Source organism: Mchenga conophoros, linkage group LG3 (assembly GCF_057382185.1).
Source record: "Mchenga conophoros isolate Kocher_MC1m ecotype Shallow Benthic linkage group LG3, M_conophoros_male_GT1.1, whole genome shotgun sequence".
Lineage (NCBI taxonomy): Eukaryota > Metazoa > Chordata > Actinopteri > Cichliformes > Cichlidae > Mchenga > Mchenga conophoros.
The window spans coordinates 52,263,177-52,280,667 of record NC_140528.1 but is presented as its reverse complement, the minus strand read 5'-3'; the positions used below and the strand labels follow the sequence as shown (position 1 = coordinate 52,280,667).

Genomic DNA, 17,491 nt, shown 5'->3' with positions numbered 1-17,491 from the left:
TGATGAGAGCAAACAACAGGGGCATGATATCAGCAAACAACATCATTTAACACAAAAACAAATCAAATTTATGCAGATATTTCTGCTTCTTACTCATCTGTAAACATCCAGCATGTTTTAAATATTCCTGCTGTTTTTGTTAACAGGAAGTTCATGTTGAGCTCAGTGAGTTGAATTTATATGTGAGAAAATTATTACACACAACTAAACCTGACAAAGTACATACAAACTCCAAAACATACAAACTCCAAAGCACATTATTTGTGTTTATTCTGCAAATACTTCATTATATTGCATAAATGTCAGTTACAAGCTTAACCTCCTAGGACCTGCCGTTCATATATATGGACATCCCATTTTGGGTTGTTTAAACCAAAATACTAAATTTTGCTCTACAAGAGCTGGATAACCACTTACGAGGACATTATGCTGCCACTGTTCTATCGAAATTTTAAATTAATGTCTTCATACGTGGATCTCATTTTTCTCAGAACCAAAAATCAGTTTAAAAAAAATCATGTAAGTCTTTGTTTTTACAGTCATCAGGTCCCAATGAGCCCAAATAGCAAAGAAAAATTAAAAATTTGAATGCCACGAAAGAGTTCGGGTCTTAGGAGGTTAAATATAACGTTGGGAAAAAAAAGTAATTGCAACCAGGCTATTGATCAAGTAATTGCGATTAATCAAGATTAATTACAGAAAATTGTGAGATTAATTCGTTTTTTTTTTTAAATTTATTGAAAAGCACTAATACATATATATATGTCAGGGGCGATCGTGGCTCAAGAGTTGGGAGTTCTCCTTGTAATCGGAAGGTTGCCAGCTCGAGCCCCGGCTCGGACAGTCTCGGTCGTTGTGTCCTTGGGCAAGACACTTCATCCGTTGCCTACTGGTGGTGGTCAGAGGGCCCGGTGGCGCCAGTGTCCGGCAGCCTCGCCTCTGTCAGTGCGCCCCAGGGTGGCTGTGGCTACAATGTAGCTTGCCATCACCAGTGTGTGAATGTGTGCGTGAATGGGTGGATGACTGGATATGTAAAGCGCCTTGGGGTCCTTAGGGACTAAGTAAAGCGCTATATAAATACAGGCCATTTACCATATATATAAATATATATATATATTTATTTATATATTTATTTATTTATTTATTTATTTTTTACTATAACTGCATGTAGTGGCCTGTCATTAAAATTTCAACTGGTGTATACTTTGAGGTCCGAACACATACAAACTCCATAACACAACGGAAGTGCTCCAGGATGCTCGGCGCAGTGTTGAGCTTTTGTTACCTAGTGGCTACACAAGTCAGGAAGTACCAACGACCGGATTTGGTGTGTGGTAGTAACAGGTTAATGAACATATTTTTTTAAATTATTTGAATATATATGAGTGCTTGTGCATAAATACACAAACAATACACATATGCTTTCAATTGTGTAATTTAAGTGATCTAGGTAGCTGTTTTGGAAGTTCAGTTAACGCCAGCAGTGTGTTTTGGAGTTTGTAAGTGCTTTGTCTCTATGGGCCACCGTATATATTTATATATAAACATATATAAATAAAACCATGTTTTTTTTTTTACATTAGTAATTCCTTTTGTGCATAATTTTATATTGTTGTTGATAATTAATTAATTAAAGCAACAAAAGAGCCGAAAGAGCCGGCTCTTTTTTTAGTGAGCCGATCTGAAAGAGCTGGTTCTGTAAAAAGAGCCGGAAATCCCATCACTAATGGGTCGCGTATATCCTCCTATCCCAGAATTCATAGCGGGGTCCAGTCAATTCCAGTTTCCAACAATGGCAGCAGCTACTTAGTTTTAATATTACTCTTATTACTATTTCTGGGTCACAAAAAAAAACCCCGAAAAACAACAACATATTTTCAGGGGAGAATGTAGCTGTGTAAACTTTAAATATGCAAGACATCACATATTTGAAAAAGTGCTCTAACATTTTTGGAGACGTCTGTTACCCACCAGCTCAATAGCTGACTGGGAGGTCAAGGCTCAGAGCTGGTGAGAACAGCAAACTCCCGGCACATCGTTTCCAGCCTTCCCAGTCTTCAAAGGACCCGGCACACATATACCTCAAAGGCTGGGTCCTCCGAAGGATGCAGCCTAGGTTTGGGGACACAGCTAGAGAATATGAGCTGAGTGAGACACCTGGTGGACAAACGCAGACATGACAAGAAGAAAGACTAAAGTGCAGATGGGAGACAAACAGCTGGAAATACTTGTTGGAAAGGATTGAAGCAGACCACAGAGGTGTTGTCAGATACACTGGTGGATAAAAAAATCAGTTAGTGAGGAGGCTCAAGGTATTGCTTGGTATCTATTCTGGGCCTCTGGAATGCACCAAAACTGCCTTTCTGCAGGGTACAAGGGTACTGTTGGGTCTGCGCTTCCACAGGCCCCGCTGGTTTACAGACTTATTCTCGTTAACGACAAAGACAAGACGAACAACTTTTACTTGCTAGCAAGGGAAGGCTTGGTTGGAACCAGGCTCTTGGAGCTCAACGCTCCTCACCCGTTTCCAAACCAACTTCTTCAACAAGCAGCCCTGTTATTTCCATTACAGTTACAGTTTGGAGTTTACACAAGCACCTCCCCTCGTAAAACCGGTATGCATGTGTATGCATGTGCAACAACGTGTGTGTGTGTGTGTGTGTGTGTGTGTGTGTGTGTGTGTGTGTGTGTGTGTGTGTGTGTGTGTGAGAATGTGTGTGTCATGGGTGCGTTTGTGTGACCTCCTGCTCACCAAAAGGATCATTAAAGCAGGAAGCTTACCACACAAGAAACAGATCTTTCAGATAGGTGTGCCTAATAAAACACTTTCAGCCTCCCCCAGCACCAGAGTGGCTGGAGAGGTGGTCAGAGACAAAGGAATGTCTTTGATCATATATTTTGAACCAAGACTTACAAATTTAAGAAACACAATCACAACAATTAACAATTTGACTCCAACAGGTACACTCTTTACTTAAGTACAGATAGCTACATTAAAAGCTAGTGCAGTAAAAGTACTGAAGCAACATCTTTCCTCAAGTAAAAGTGAAAAAGTAAAGGCCCTTAAATGTTCTCAAAGTAAGAAAGTAAAAAGTAACTCCTTGAAGGAAAATTCTACTAACATTTTTTTGTAAAAAGGTCACTGAAGCTTGTGCTATATTAAGATAACAATCAAATAATATTAGTTCACATGAATACAAATATACAAATCTAAATTGCAGTTCTATTGAATATACTCATAGCTGGACAGGCCATCGGTTATAGCGGGCATTTGCCCAGTGGGCCGATGGGTTTTTTTGTTGTTGTTGTTGTTGTTTTTGCATTGGTATAAACACTGAAAGGTGGTGGATTGGCCAGATGCTGGCCGATGTGTAAAAAAATCAGTGTGTCTTTACGCTGCACAGCTGCCTCTTCCTCGCTCATTCTTTCCCCTCCCTCTCCTGTTGCTACTTCAATCATGAAACTGATCAATGATCAGCTGATCGTCTTTTCAGTCCCGTCTCTCTTGTTTGTTTATTGCCCACTTAGCGCCAGAAAGAGGAAACCAGCGGATGTCGTGCTAAACAACAGCTGCACGTTTAAGCTTAATCAGCTGTTGTTAGAATTTATTGAATATTATTTTTTTGTATCAGCTGATGTTTGCTGGAACCACAGCTGTAAAAGCTGCTGGTCATGATATGGATTTGGATATGTGGTGAGCAGTACTGGGCAAGTTACTTTGAAAAAGTAATTAATTATAGTTACTAGTTACTTCTTCAAAAAAGTAACTGAGATAGTAACTGAGTTACAATATTATAAAAGTAATTAATTACTTGAAAACTAACTATTGCGTTAGTTTACCTTTAACCCTTTGGGGTCCAGGGTATAATTGGACATTTTTAACTACTTTTGATTTTCCCTCCACATTTCACCTTTAAAAACTATCTACTTCGCCTTGTTTGGTATCATTCTTTTCAGCACAATCTCACGTGTCTGAATTTACAGTTATGGTTTCATTTTGACATACTGTATTAACACAATTGATCTAAAATCAGACAAAAAACATAAAATCAGAGTAGAAAAAGTTATATTTTTTTACTGTAACAACCACAAACATGTTTAATGAATCATATTTCATAACTTTAAATGCAAATATAAATTGTCGATTTTAAAATCTTATGCACAAGTTTTGCAAACAAAGTTATTTGCAGCCATCTACCTTTTACCTTGATTTTCTAAATAACCATTTCAAACTATTTACAGAACAATCAGCTGTTCTGCATTCAATAAGATGCAACACAAATTATTTGTGCCACTCCAAAAAAATAATTTCTGTCCACTATAAAGGAGAACATCACAGCCTGATCCCTGCAGGTCTGACAGCAGCAGGTGTATCACTCCTGTTTCTATCTGGAGACAGCAGTTGCCTCATTGTTCTGACACACAACACAAAACTATCCACAACACTACACACTAACTACACAAGACAGCACATTAACTACACACTCCAAACACGCTAAACGTCACAAATCTCTCACATCTCAAAACTCGCTCTGTCTCTTTTTCTGTTCTCTCTCTCTCTCTCTCTCTCGCCGTCACTCCTAAAACTTCCCCTGTTTTTTTTGTTTTGCTTTTTTTTTGCTCATAAGCAGAGAGTGCTTGCTAGCGCTGTCCTTAGACAGTAAACGTGATGAAACTATTGAGGAAAAAACGTAGCGTATATATTGTTTATCATGACTCTGGTTTACGTGGCCTATCAACACAATTTAAAAACTGGTAAATATCACCTTGTTGCTTTGTCTTTAAGTGGTCATGTGTTTGGCTTACCATGACTACTTTATTCTTCCTCAGTCAAACAGCAGCACTCATGCGATTGTTTTGCCCCCTTAGCTCCAGGTGCTGAGCTAGAAAGTGATCGTGATTATTGTCCGCAGGGGGCACGCGCAGCTTCTTAAAGCTTTAGCGCCCAGATTACTTACGTAGTCAGCTACTTCCGTGAAACTGATATAAGATGCGCCGCCGCCTGCAGCGCCACCGTCTCCGGCTTGCACGCCGCCGCCTGCAGCGCCGTCATCCTCATCTGGCCCAGCCTCCGAGTCTTCATCCTCATCTGGTCCAGCCTCCGAGTCTTCATCCTCGCCTGGCCCAGCTTCAGACTCATCATCCTCGCCAGCCGCAGCCTCCAAGTCTTCAGTCTCGTCTGGCCCAGCCTCCGAGTCTTCATCCTTGTCTGGCCCAGCTTCAGACTCATCATCCTCACCAGCCGCAGCCTCCGAGTCTTCAGTCTCGTCTGGCCCAGCCTCCGAGTCTTCAGTCCCGTCTGGTCCAGCCTCAGTGTCTTCAGTCCCATTGAACGACTGGCGACTCATTGAACGACTGGCGACCTGTAGCCCTGACCCCCATCGTAAGCAAATGCTTCGAGAAGCTGGTCAGGGACTTCATCTGCTCTGCACTACCCGACTCACTGGACCCTCTACAGTTCGCATACCGCCACAACAGGTCCACTGATGATGCCATAGCCCTGACACTACACACTGCCCTTTCACACCTGGAGAAGAGAGACACGTATGTGAGAATGCTGTTTGTAGATTACAGCTCAGCATTCAATACCATCGTTCCCTCAAAGCTGGACAGGAAACTGCAGGATCTAGGACTGAGCAGCTCCCTCTGCAGCTGGATCCTTAGCTTCCTGTCTGACAGACGCCAAGTGGTCAGACTGGGCAGCATCACCTCATCCCCCATCACACTGAACACTGGTGCTCCACAGGGGTGTGTACTGAGCCCTCTCCTATACTCACTCTACACCTACGACTGCACAGCCACTAACAACTCCAACATCATTGTGAAGTTTGCGGACGACACTACAGTGGTGGGTCTTATCACCAACGGTGATGAGACGGCTTACAGGGAGGAGGTCAGCACCCTGACCCACTGGTGTCAAGACAACCATCTCACCCTCAACGTCGCAAAGACAAAGGAGTTGATAGTGGACTTCCGGAGGTGCAGAGAAGTACACACCCCCATCACCATCAACGGCGCTGCTGTGGAGAGAGTGAGCAGCTTCCAGTTCCTTGGTGTACATCTGGCTGAGGATCTTACGTGGTCAGTACACATAAACAAAACAGTGAAGAAGGCGCAGCAGCGCCTCTTCTTTCTCAGGAGACTGAAAAGATTCGGCATGAGCCCCCGCATCCTCAGGACCTTCTATCACTGTGCCATTGAGAGCATCCTCACTGGATGCATCACCACCTGGTATGGCAACAGCACCACCTACAACCGCAAAGCTCTCCAGCGAGTAGTGCGGTGCTCTGAACGGATAATTGAAGGTGAGCTTCCCTCCCTCCAAGACATCTACAGGAAGCGCTGCCTGAGGAAAGCGGGGAGGATCATCAAGGACTCCAGTCACCCCAGCCATAAACTGTTCAGACTACTTCCATCAGGAAGGAGGTTCTGCAGCATCCGGTCCCGTACCAGCAGACTGAGAGACAGCTTCTTCCACCAGGCCATCAGACTGCTGAACACGTCATAGACACCTCACCTTCACTACTGGAACTTTAACATTATGCACTCCATACTGTACAGTAATGCCACTGTTTTGCACATATTCAACTCTGTATATTTTTATATATTATATTTTATTGTTTACTCTATTTAATTTGTAAAATATGTGTATACACACACACACGTAGAAAAACATTTAGTATACACATCCAGAATTTTTTTTTTTTTGCATATACTATTATATACTGTACATATATTTATTGGTTTCAGATTTAGCCATTCATATATTTTGCCTGTTTATGTTATTGTATTTTGCACAACTCTGTTGCTTGTGAAGCTCGCACACAAGAATTTCACTCGCATGTGCTGTACCAATGTACCTGCACATGTGATGTGACAATAAAAGTGATTTGATTTGATTTGATTTGATTTGATTTGATTTGATTTGATTTGATTTGATTTGATTTGATTTGATTTGGTCCAGCCTCACTGTCTTCAGTCCCGTCTGGTCCAGCCTCCGAGCCTTCACCCTCGCCTGGTCCAGCTTCTGCCTCTGCGTTTGGAAACAATGACATTTTGTGGAGCTGAATGTGTTTGAAAACTCTTTAATATGTTTACTGCCTCATACACCAACTACTATACCTGCTGCACCCTCTCACCGTTGATAGTGTCTAATGGAGAGAAACAATTGAAATGAGCATAAACTTAAATGCAACATAAGCATCATGTCAGTGGCTGCCTTATCTGTATGTTTAGGATCATTATCCTCCTGCATTGAAAAAAAAACTGAAGGACTGTTTGATAATTTCAGTGAGAACTCTGACATTTCTAAAGTGAAGTATATTTATATAGAAGAAAGTGCTAAGAAGCTTAAAAGTTGATGTGAGCAGTAAATAAAAAGGGTTAAACACACAGTATCGCTCTCTAACTGCTCCTCTTCCTGGAGTGAAGCACAGCCTGATAACCCTCCCTCTTCTTCCTGCTCTTAAACACAGCACCTCCTCTCTGTCCACGTGTTTCCTCGTTCCCTCCCCTTCAATTCTGAACTTGGGTGTAACCAACATGTGGTGATGTGTAAGAGCTGACAGGGTCCATTCACTGCAGAAACACATGATGTTGAGGTCACAGCGTAGACTAGTTTCAGTTATAAGGAAGAGAAACTCACACAGTCACTGACACTGAGAGGAGAAATGGCACAGAAAGGAGTTCAGCTGGACCGAGAAACCTTCTCTTGTTCCATCTGTTTGGATCTACTGAAGGATCCGGTGACTACAACCTGTGGTCACAGCTACTGCATGAACTGTATTAAAACCCACTTTGATGAAGAGGACAGGAAGGGAATCCACAGCTGCCCTCAGTGCAGGAAGACTTTCATACCGAGGCCTGTCCTGGAGAAAAACACCATGTTAGCAGCTTTAGTGGAGCAGCTGAAGAAGACTGGACTCCAAGCTGCTCCAGCTGATCACTGCTATGCTGGACCTGAAGATGTGGCCTGTGATTTCTGCACTGGGAGGAAGCTGAAAGCTATCAAGTCCTGTTTGGTCTGTCCGGCCTCTTACTGTGAGAAACACCTCCAACCTCACTATGATGTAGTTCAGTTTAAGAAACACAAGCTGGTGGCCCCCTCCAAGAAGCTCCAGGAGAACATCTGCTCTCATCATGATGAGGTGATGAAGATTTTCTGTCGTACTGATCAGCAGAGTATCTGTTATCTCTGCTTGATGGATGAACATAAAGGCCATGAAACAGTCCCAGCTGCAGCAGAAAGGACTGAGAAGCAGAAGGAGCTCGAGGTGAGACGACTAAACATCCAGCAGAGAATCCAGGAGCGAGAGAAAGATGTGAAGCTGCTTCAACAGGAGGTGGAGGCCATCAATGGCTCTGCTGATAAAGCAGTGGAGGACAGTGAGAAGATGTTCACTGAGCTGATCCGTCTCATCCAGAAAAGAAGCTCTGATGTGAAGCAGCAGGTCAGATCCCAGCAGGAAACTGAAGTGAGTCGAGTCAAAGAGCTTCAGGAGAAGCTGGAGCAGGAGATCGCTGAGCTGAAGAGGAAAGACGGCGAGCTGGAGCACCTCTCACACACAGAGGATCACAACCAGTTTCTACACAACTACCCCTCACTGTCAGCACTCAGTGAGTCTACACACTCATCCAGCATCAAATTCCGTCCTCTGAGGTACTTTGAGGATGTGACAGCAGCTGTGTCAAAGACCAGAGATAAACTACAGGTCATTCTGAGAGAGGAATGGACAAACATCTCACTGACAGTCACTGAAGTGGATGTTTTACTGTCACCAACAGAGCCAAAGACCAGAGCTGAATTCTTAAAATGTTCATGTGAAATCACACTGGATCCAAACACAGCAAACACACATCTGTTATTATCTGATGGGAACAGAAAAGTAACATTTATGATGTTCAAACAGTCTTATTATCATCATCCAGAGAGATTCACTGAATGTTATCAGGTCCTGAGTAGAGAGAGTCTGACTGGGTGTTGTTACTGGGAGGTGGAGTGGAGAGGTGGAGCAGTTCGTGTAGCAGTCGCATACAAGAATATCAGCAGAACAGGGTTGGGCAATGAATGTTTATTTGGAAACAATGACAGATCTTGGACATTGTATTGTGACACAAACAGATATATATTTGTGCACAACGATGTCCAAACTGTCCTCTCAGGTCCTCGGTCCTCCAGAGTAGGAGTGTACCTGGATCACAAAGCAGGTATTCTGTCTTTCTACAGAGTCTCTGAAACCATGACTCTCCTCCACAGAGTCCAGGCCACATTCACTCAGCCGCTCTATGCTGGACTTTGGACTTGGAAAGATGGAGCCACTGCAGAGTTGATTAAAGTCAAATAGAGAAGACAGGTTCATGTTGATCCCTGACCATTATATGTACTTGTGTAGTTTCTAAATGAGGCTTTAAATTTTAGAAGCTGAGAAGTTCAGTGGTCCATTGATGTGTGAAAATAATATTGCACTGATTCAAACTGTACTTACATTTATATACCTTACATCAATATAAATCTGAATTTGTTCTTATAGCTGATAATCATGTGAGTTTAAATGATACTACTCTTCATATTCAGCATGTTTGAAATCTGTCATCAGTCTGGTTAGTGGTTTTATTCTGTAGTTGCTGTAGTGGGTTGTCAAATGCAAAAATATATTGGAGCTGCAGTGATTCATCAGTTAGTCAATGATTAGAGAATTTATTGTTTTATAATTATTTTAATCACATTTAAAGTTGGTTCCAATTTCTGAAATGTGAAACCTGATCATATATGACTGTAAACTTAATGTCTTTGAGTTTTGAACTTTTACAATTTAATAAAACTTTGAATCCTTGAGGTTTTTGATATTATATTATTGTATCTAGAGTGACCACACTCAATGTCATTTTTCATATGAAAAGTTTGATCACACTCGATCATTTATATTATTATTATTATTTAAATCCATTCACTCACTTCTGCTCATCCTTTTCAGAGTCACTGCAGCCTATTCCAGCTGTCTTGGGGAGAGAGGCAGGGTACACCTTGGACAGTCTGTCGCAGGGCTAACACATAGACAACCATTCGCACTCCCATTCACTCCCTGTCCTCCTCTCTCCCCACCTTCACCCAGTACGCCACTGTGGTGTTATCTGTTTAAGTATATCCGGTTTTATGGTGGAAGTGTGTTGGGTACCGGAAGTGAGAAAATAAAGGTTGAAGTTGTTTGCTCTACAAGGTGTCGTCTCTTTCCCTACCAAAAACCACGACATGGTGTCAGAAGTGGGATCGTTGTAAGTGCCTTATCATCGGGGAGGACAGCAAGCGACTTTGGGAGTGGTAAAGAGTTTTCTCGAGACGAAAGATGTCGGACGAAGAAGCGGGAGCTAGCGCAACAGTTACGCGGCCTCGCACGCCACCGCCCCACCAGCGAGCTAACGGCGGCTACAATGCTAACGCTAACCTACCCCCGAATGCCACTTTCACCATCCAGCCCCCCGAGCTGTTCGATTTCTCGAAGCCACAGCATTGGGAAAAATGGATACGGAGGTTTGAAAGGTTTCGACTCGCAAGCAACCTACACCTTAGCTCCGAGGCTAACCAGGTGAACACTCTCATCTACTGCATGGGGGATGAAGCAGATGATATCCTCCGAGGACAAGCGTTATCTGACATACAGAGACAGCAGTATCAAGCAGTAAGAGACACTTTGGAGATGTACTTTGTTCCCAGGAAAAACATTATCTATGAGAGAGCCCGCTTTAATCAGAGAACACAGCAAGCTAATGAGACTGTAGACTCGTTTGTCACTGCACTTTACGCTTTAGCTGAAAACTGCAGTTATGGTGCGCTGCACGAGTTAATAAAAGATCGCCTCGTCGTGGGTCTGAAGGACATCAGCCTAGCGGAGAGACTTCAAATGGACAAAGATTTGACGTTAGAGAAAGCGGTTAACCAAGCCAGGCAGTCAGAAGCCATCAAGAAGCAGCATTCGGACATCAGAGGGGAAAATAAAATGGAAATAGATGCTGTGTCAGCTAAGCACAAGGAACAAAGGCATTCAACGTTCAAACCCCGTGGAGATCGCAAATACACATCAAAGGACAAAACATCTAATGGGAGATCATGCTACAGGTGTGGGAAAACCCCTGCACATGGTAAAGATCAATGCCGAGCGAAAGATGTATCTTGTCACTCATGTGGTAAAAGAGGTCATTTCAGTAAAGTGTGTAAATCTGTTAAGTCTGTGCATGTGATAGAAGCCGAAGAAAGCGATGTTACACCCGTGTTTCTTGGTTCTGTAGACGTAGGCTCAGATCCTTGGTATGCAGATCTCACTATCAGAAACCACAAGGTCAGATTTAAGATAGACACAGGAGCTGACGTATCTGTTATCCCTGCCCAGACGTTTTACAGCATAAACCAGAACGAGACAGGGTTATGCAAACCAGATAGACCGTTGTTTGGTCCGAGTGGTTCCCCACTTGACGTGTTGGGTATGAGCAGAGAAACACTTTGCAAAGGTGAACAGGGAATACAGGAAAATGTGTACATTATCAAAGATTTGCACGTAGCACTGTTAAGCAGGCCGGCAAGCATCAAGCTGAACCTAGTGTGTAGAGCCGACAGCATCGACATGAATGTGCTGCACGGAAAATACCCGAAACTGTGTCAGGGTTTAGGCTTAATGCAACAACCTTATTCAATTAAGTTGAAGCCTGAGGCTGTGCCTTTTTCCCTCGCCACACCAAGACGGGTCCCCATCCCTTTGTTAGGAAAGGTGAAACGGGAACTGGAAAGAATGGAGTCCATGGGAGTAATCAGCAGAGTTGAAGAACCAACAGAATGGTGTGCAGGTATGGTCCCAGTGCCAACAAAAAACGACTCTGTGCGTATTTGTGTTGACCTCACTCACCTCAATGAAGCAGTGTGCAGAGAAAAGTACATCCTGCCTTCGGTTGAACAGACTCTAGGTTCTCTGGCGGGAGCTAAAGTCTTCAGCAAGTTGGATGCAAACAGAGGCTTCTGGCAGGTCCCATTGTCACCAGAGTCAGCACACTACACGACATTCATTACACCCTTTGGGCGCTTCTACTTCAACAGACTTCCTTTTGGAATAGCGTCTGCCCCAGAACATTTTCAGCAATCCTTAATGGGAACAATGTCAGTAATCCTTAATGGGCTGCCAGGCGTGGTCTGTCACATGGATGATATTCTCATTTGGGGACAGGATCAGCAGGAGCACAACACCAGACTGCACACAGTGCTCAATAAACTACAAGAGGCCGGTGTCACACTAAACCTGGAGAAATGTGACCTGAGCAAACAGGAAGTGAAGTTTCTTGGACACATCTTGTCTGCGGAAGGAGTACAGCCAGACCCAGACAAAATTAGAGCAATCCCAGAAATGAAAGAGCCATCAAACGTCAGTGAAATGCGCAGCTTTCTTGGGATGGTAAACCAATTAGGCAAATTTATCCCAGGACTTGCTGAAAAAGATAAGCCCCTAAGAGACCTGCTCTCGAAGAAAAATCAGTGGGTTTGGAAGCAAAAAGCATTCAGGCAGCTGAAAGGCGATCTGACGTCAACTCCCATTCTTGCACTCTATGACCCAAACAAAGAGTTAAAACTGTCTGCAGATGCTTCCTCCTATGGACTGGGAGCAGTCCTATTTCAAAAAGAGGGAGAGCAATGGAGACCTGTTGCATATGCGTCTCGTTCTTTAACGGAAACAGAACAGAGGTATGCACAGGTGGAGAAGGAGGCGCTTGGACTAACATGGGGTTGTGAAAGATTCAAAGATTTCCTCATCGGGAGACACTCTATAGAGACTGACCACAAGCCACTCATCAGCCTGTTAGGCCAGCAAGCCCTAACCGAGCTTCCACCCAGGATCCAACGATTCCGCCTAAGGCTTATGAGGTACAGCTACACCATCTCACACACTCCTGGTAAAGCACTCCATACGGCAGATGCGTTGTCACGTGCACCTGTTAACCAAGACCCTGATTCAAAAGCTACAGCTGAATTTCTGGAAGACACAAATATTTATGTGGATGAAATTGTCAAATGCATGCCTGCTACCTCGACATACATCACACAGGTAAAAGAACAGCTAAAAACCGACAGCATATGTTCAGAGGTCATGACTTTTTGTCAGAGCAGCTGGCCAGAATACAGCCATCTCGTAGGCCCAATCAAAGCATATTGGCCACACAGAGAGACCTTAACTGTACATGACAATCTGCTACTGAAAGGCACCAGACTAGTAATCCCCACTGCTATGTGCCACTCTGTCCTAAGTGCCCTACATGAGGGGCACCAGGGAATGTCTAGATGCAGAGAGAGAGCCAGAGAGGCAGTGTGGTGGCCTGGTCTGAGTGGGCAAATAAACGAACTTGTGAAAAACTGCACCATTTGCATCAAAGAGCGTACTAACCCAGTACAACCTTTAATGCCAAGCCAACTCCCGGAGAGGCCATGGCAAAAAGTTGGTGCAGACCTTTTTACACTCAATGACAGCAACTATGTGCTTTTGGTGGACTACTACTCGAAATTTGTGGAAGTAGCATAACTTACCCCCACCAGATCGGAAGATGTTATAGTACACCTAAAATCTGTCTTTTCCAGACATGGAATTCCAGAGCTTTTCTACACAGACAACGGACCTCAGTTTTCAGGACAACAGTTCAAAGACTTTGCAGCAACGTATGGGTTCAGACATGTAACAAGCAGTCCTAGATTTGCACAGAGCAATGGCGAGGCTGAGCGTCATGTCCAAACTGTGAAAAACCTGCTAAAGAAGGCAAAAGACCCATATCTTGCACTTCTAGCTTACAGAGTGTTGAAATCTCCCAATTCTTTGAATCTTTGGGCTGAAGGAAGGACAATACTCGGTGTATTTATGCTCAATCAACAATCATTTATTTCCATACAATTCAACACTTAAGAGCATAAGGACCATCATGATGGGGAGACATGCCTGAAGAGGGTCACAGCAAGTCTCAAAATGGTGACGGGTTGCTCAGCTTTTTATAGTCTCTAGTGGCCCCCACCTAGTCGTAAAAGACCAAACATTAACATTCTTTCTCTCTTACGGCGCCTAAGTTATGACCTCGGCAGTTGTTCCTCTGCTTTCTGTAAGGTGGGGGTGTGGAATGTGGTCTGTCTATCTCCCCTGTCTTCGACACAGAGTCTCCTGCTTACAACCTTCTCTTCATGATTCAACAATTAAGCATGTAATACATTCACAGCAGATCAAGGATACAGAGTGATGCACACTTATCTAATAAACTAATCAGTGAATATGTTCTTTCAACTCAAAAGTATAATGAGAACTAAACTACATACAGATCACACACTCTATATTAAAGGGTATAATATGATCTACAGCAGTATCATCCTTCAACTACTTTGATTACATATATAAGGTAACATATAATAACAGAATAATATCGCAATTCCCCCTTTTGTCACGGTCTAGCTGGCAGACCATGGGGATGTGTGGGGAAGGAGGACCCAGGCGCGGTACTCTGTGTATAAACAGTGCGTTTATTTACAGTGATGGAAACAATAACAGTAAATCCCCGTGCTCTCCCGTGACTCCCGTGTCGTGTCTTCCCAAAAAGTCCGTGCTCCGTGTTCTCCACTGCCGTGTGTCCACACACACCCGTGCCTGCTGCCCTCCGATGTTCCACGCTCCTCCTGAGGGGAAAATGACAGAGGCAGCTGTCAAGACACTTAATTCCAGTAGGCATACACTCAGACTTTAGCTAAGCAGAAGACTAACGTGGAGTCTCATGGAATGATCCCGCGTCGGTGGGAGCTCCAAGACTCTCCTAAGTAGCTCCCCCGACGAGCCCTGATCAGCGGCAGGTGTGTGGCTTCGGGTGTGGCCAGTCCTTCCGCAGGGCCACACCCCTCAGGCCTGCAGGTGGCTGAGCTCCATCCTCCAAGCATCCCCGCAGACATAAACACACACACTCACATCTACAATCATGGAGGAGAGCAGCAGCAATACCAAAATACATATAATAATAATAATAATAATAATAATAATAATACATGACTGCTCAGGGATCCTGGGTCGCCCAGTCCCAGGACCCTGACAGTACCCCCCCTCTAAGGGTCGGCTCCCGACGACCCCAAAACAAAAACAAAAAACAGCACAACCAACCCAGGGCGGGCAGCGGGGGGAACCAGGACGGAGGGCCAGAACCAAAACAAGCAAAAACAACAAAACAACAAACCGACCCAGTCCACAGTCTCAGAGTCAAACCGCGCATCCCGCAGCGGTGCAAAAAGAAAACGAAAAGACGCCACAAACAGTCACAGGTGGCCCATCAACACAACAAGAGAGTTCAGGGGGCCTACCTCGAGCCCAACGGCGGCGACGTAACAGCTCCGGCGGACGGCCCCTGGTCCGGCAGCAGCAGCAAAACAGTTCAGGGGGCCTGCCACGGGTCCGGTGGCGGCGGCGCTGCTCCTCCGGCGGCCTGCCACGGGTCTGGTGGCGGCGGAACGGTTCTGGCGGCCTGCCACGGGTCCGGTGGCGGCGGAACGGTTCTGGTGGCCTGCCACGGGTCCGATGGCAACGTCGCTGCTCCGGTGAGCAACAGCGAGGCGTGGCACCAGGTCCATGACGCGCCGATCGCCGACGTGGACGCACCGGACGTGGACGGCGAGGAGGCCGCGCTAGACGTGGAGGTCCCTCCGGTCCGCTGACCTCCGGCCGAGCGGGACCCTCCTCGGCCGGCAGCGAGAGCTCCTCCTCTGCACGTAGCGAGAACTCCTCCTCCGGCTCGCTGAGCTCCTCAGCTGGCAGAGCGGGCCCCTCCGGCTCGCTGAGCTCCTGCTCGGGCATGCTGAGCTGCTCGGGCATGCTGAGCTCCTCCGGCTCGCTGAGCTCCTCAGCTAGCGGTGCGGGCTCCTCCGGCTCGCCGAGCTCCTCAGCTAGCGGTGCGGGCTCCTCCGGCTCGCCGAGCTCCTGCTCGGGCATGCTGAGCTCCTCTGGCTCGCTGAGCTCCTCAGCTGGCAGTGCGGGCGCCTCCGGCTCGCCGAGCTCCTGCTCGGGCATGCTGGGCTCCACAGCTGGCGGTGCGGGCTCCTCCGGCTCGCTGAGCTCCTGCTCGGGCATGCCGAGCTCCTCCGGCTCGCTGAGCACCTCAGCTAGCGGTGCGGGCTCCTCCAGCTCGCCGAGCTCCTCAGCTGGCGGTGCGGGCTCCTCCGGCTCGCTGAGCACCTGCTCGGGCATGCTGAGCTCCTCCGGCTCGCCGAGCTCCTCCGGCTCGCCGAGCTCCTGCGGCAGCTGGACGAAGTCTGAGGTTTCCCGAGCTTGCACTACCCCGCGGGCTTTATGCAGGGTGCAAAGGCAGGCGGAAACTCCCTTGAGCTGGCCGAGGTAGGGGTTTCCCTCCAGGATTGCCTCGATGGCGTTTAACCCCACCACTCTTGCCCGTGTGTTGGTGGTGTGAGCTACCCAGTCCATCAGGCGTTGGACGCGGGTGAGGTCGCTCTCTCCGGACAAGGCTGCTGGAGTGGGTAGTGGAATGGAGGCCGCTGCTGGTGGAGAAGACGGCTGAGGGGTGACTGCATGCGGATGAGATGACGACGGTGTTACAGCTGCAGATGGTGAAGCAGTGGGTGGTGTAGCGACCTCCGACCAAGGTGATGGTACCTGCACCGTCAGCTCGTCCACTGCAGACACAAACAGAGATGATGAGGAAAATGAAAAACTGTCCGTACTACTCACCACAGCCGGCTCTTGAGATGTCTGTGGCTTAGGCTGCGGTGAGGAACGCCGGCGGCGCGAACGTTGTTTCCATGTAGATGTCGGGGCCGGCGTCTCAGGCTGTGAATCCACCAGCTGACCGGGCCGGTGAGCAGCCTGAGGAGGAGAGTGGAGGGTGGAAAGCAGGAAGTCCAGGACTACAGAATTAAGGGAGTCCACCAGCCAGGGGAATTTCAACAGCATCTCCTGCAGCCGCCTCTCCACGGCGCGACGCAACCCCTCCGTGGGCTTCTCCCACCACGACTCACAGAGTCTGTAAACCCTATCCATAACCTCCCTCCTGAGCCTCCCCTCAGAGACCGCTGGGTCCATGCGTGGCGGGATCATTCTGTCACGGTCTGGCTGGCAGACCGTGGGGATGTGTGGGGAAGGAGGACCCAGGCGCAGTACTCTGTGTATAAACAGTGCGTTTATTTACAGTGATGGAAACAATAACAGTAAATCCCCGTGCTCTCCCGTGACTCCCGTGTCGTGTCTTCCCAAAAAGTCCGTGCTCCGTGTTCTCCACTGCCGTGTGTCCACACACACCCGTGCCTGCTGCCCTCCGATGTTCCACGCTCCTCCTGAGGGGAAAATGACAGAGGCAGCCGTCAAGACACTTAATTCCAGTAGGCATACACTCAGACTTTAGCTAAGCAGAAGACTAACGTGGAGTCTCATGGAATGATCCCGCGTCGGTGGGAGCTCCAAGACTCTCCTAAGTAGCTCCCCCGACGAGCCCT

At 46.4% G+C, this 17,491-nt stretch overlaps 1 protein-coding gene and 1 pseudogene across 2 annotated transcripts; one reads left to right on the top strand and one right to left on the bottom strand.

The window, feature by feature from the left end:
* The first annotated feature begins 7,670 nt into the window (after positions 1 to 7,670).
* LOC146579401 (tripartite motif-containing protein 16-like) lies at positions 7,671 to 9,813 on the top strand. Of its 2 annotated transcripts, XM_085269255.1 has the most exons (2): positions 7,671 to 7,984; positions 8,102 to 9,813. In XM_085269255.1, the coding sequence occupies exons 1-2, from the start codon at positions 7,671 to 7,673 to the stop codon at positions 9,342 to 9,344; spliced, it is 1,557 nt and encodes a 518-aa protein (XP_085125381.1). In that variant the 3' UTR covers positions 9,345 to 9,813. The 2 variants fall into 2 exon arrangements, with proteins under 2 accessions (XP_085125381.1, XP_085125380.1); XM_085269254.1 differs by having other exon boundaries at positions 7,671 to 9,813.
* A 5,610-nt stretch (positions 9,814 to 15,423) lies between these two features.
* LOC146579400 (uncharacterized) lies at positions 15,424 to 17,099 on the bottom strand (annotated as a pseudogene).
* Positions 17,100 to 17,491: the final 392 nt, after the last annotated feature.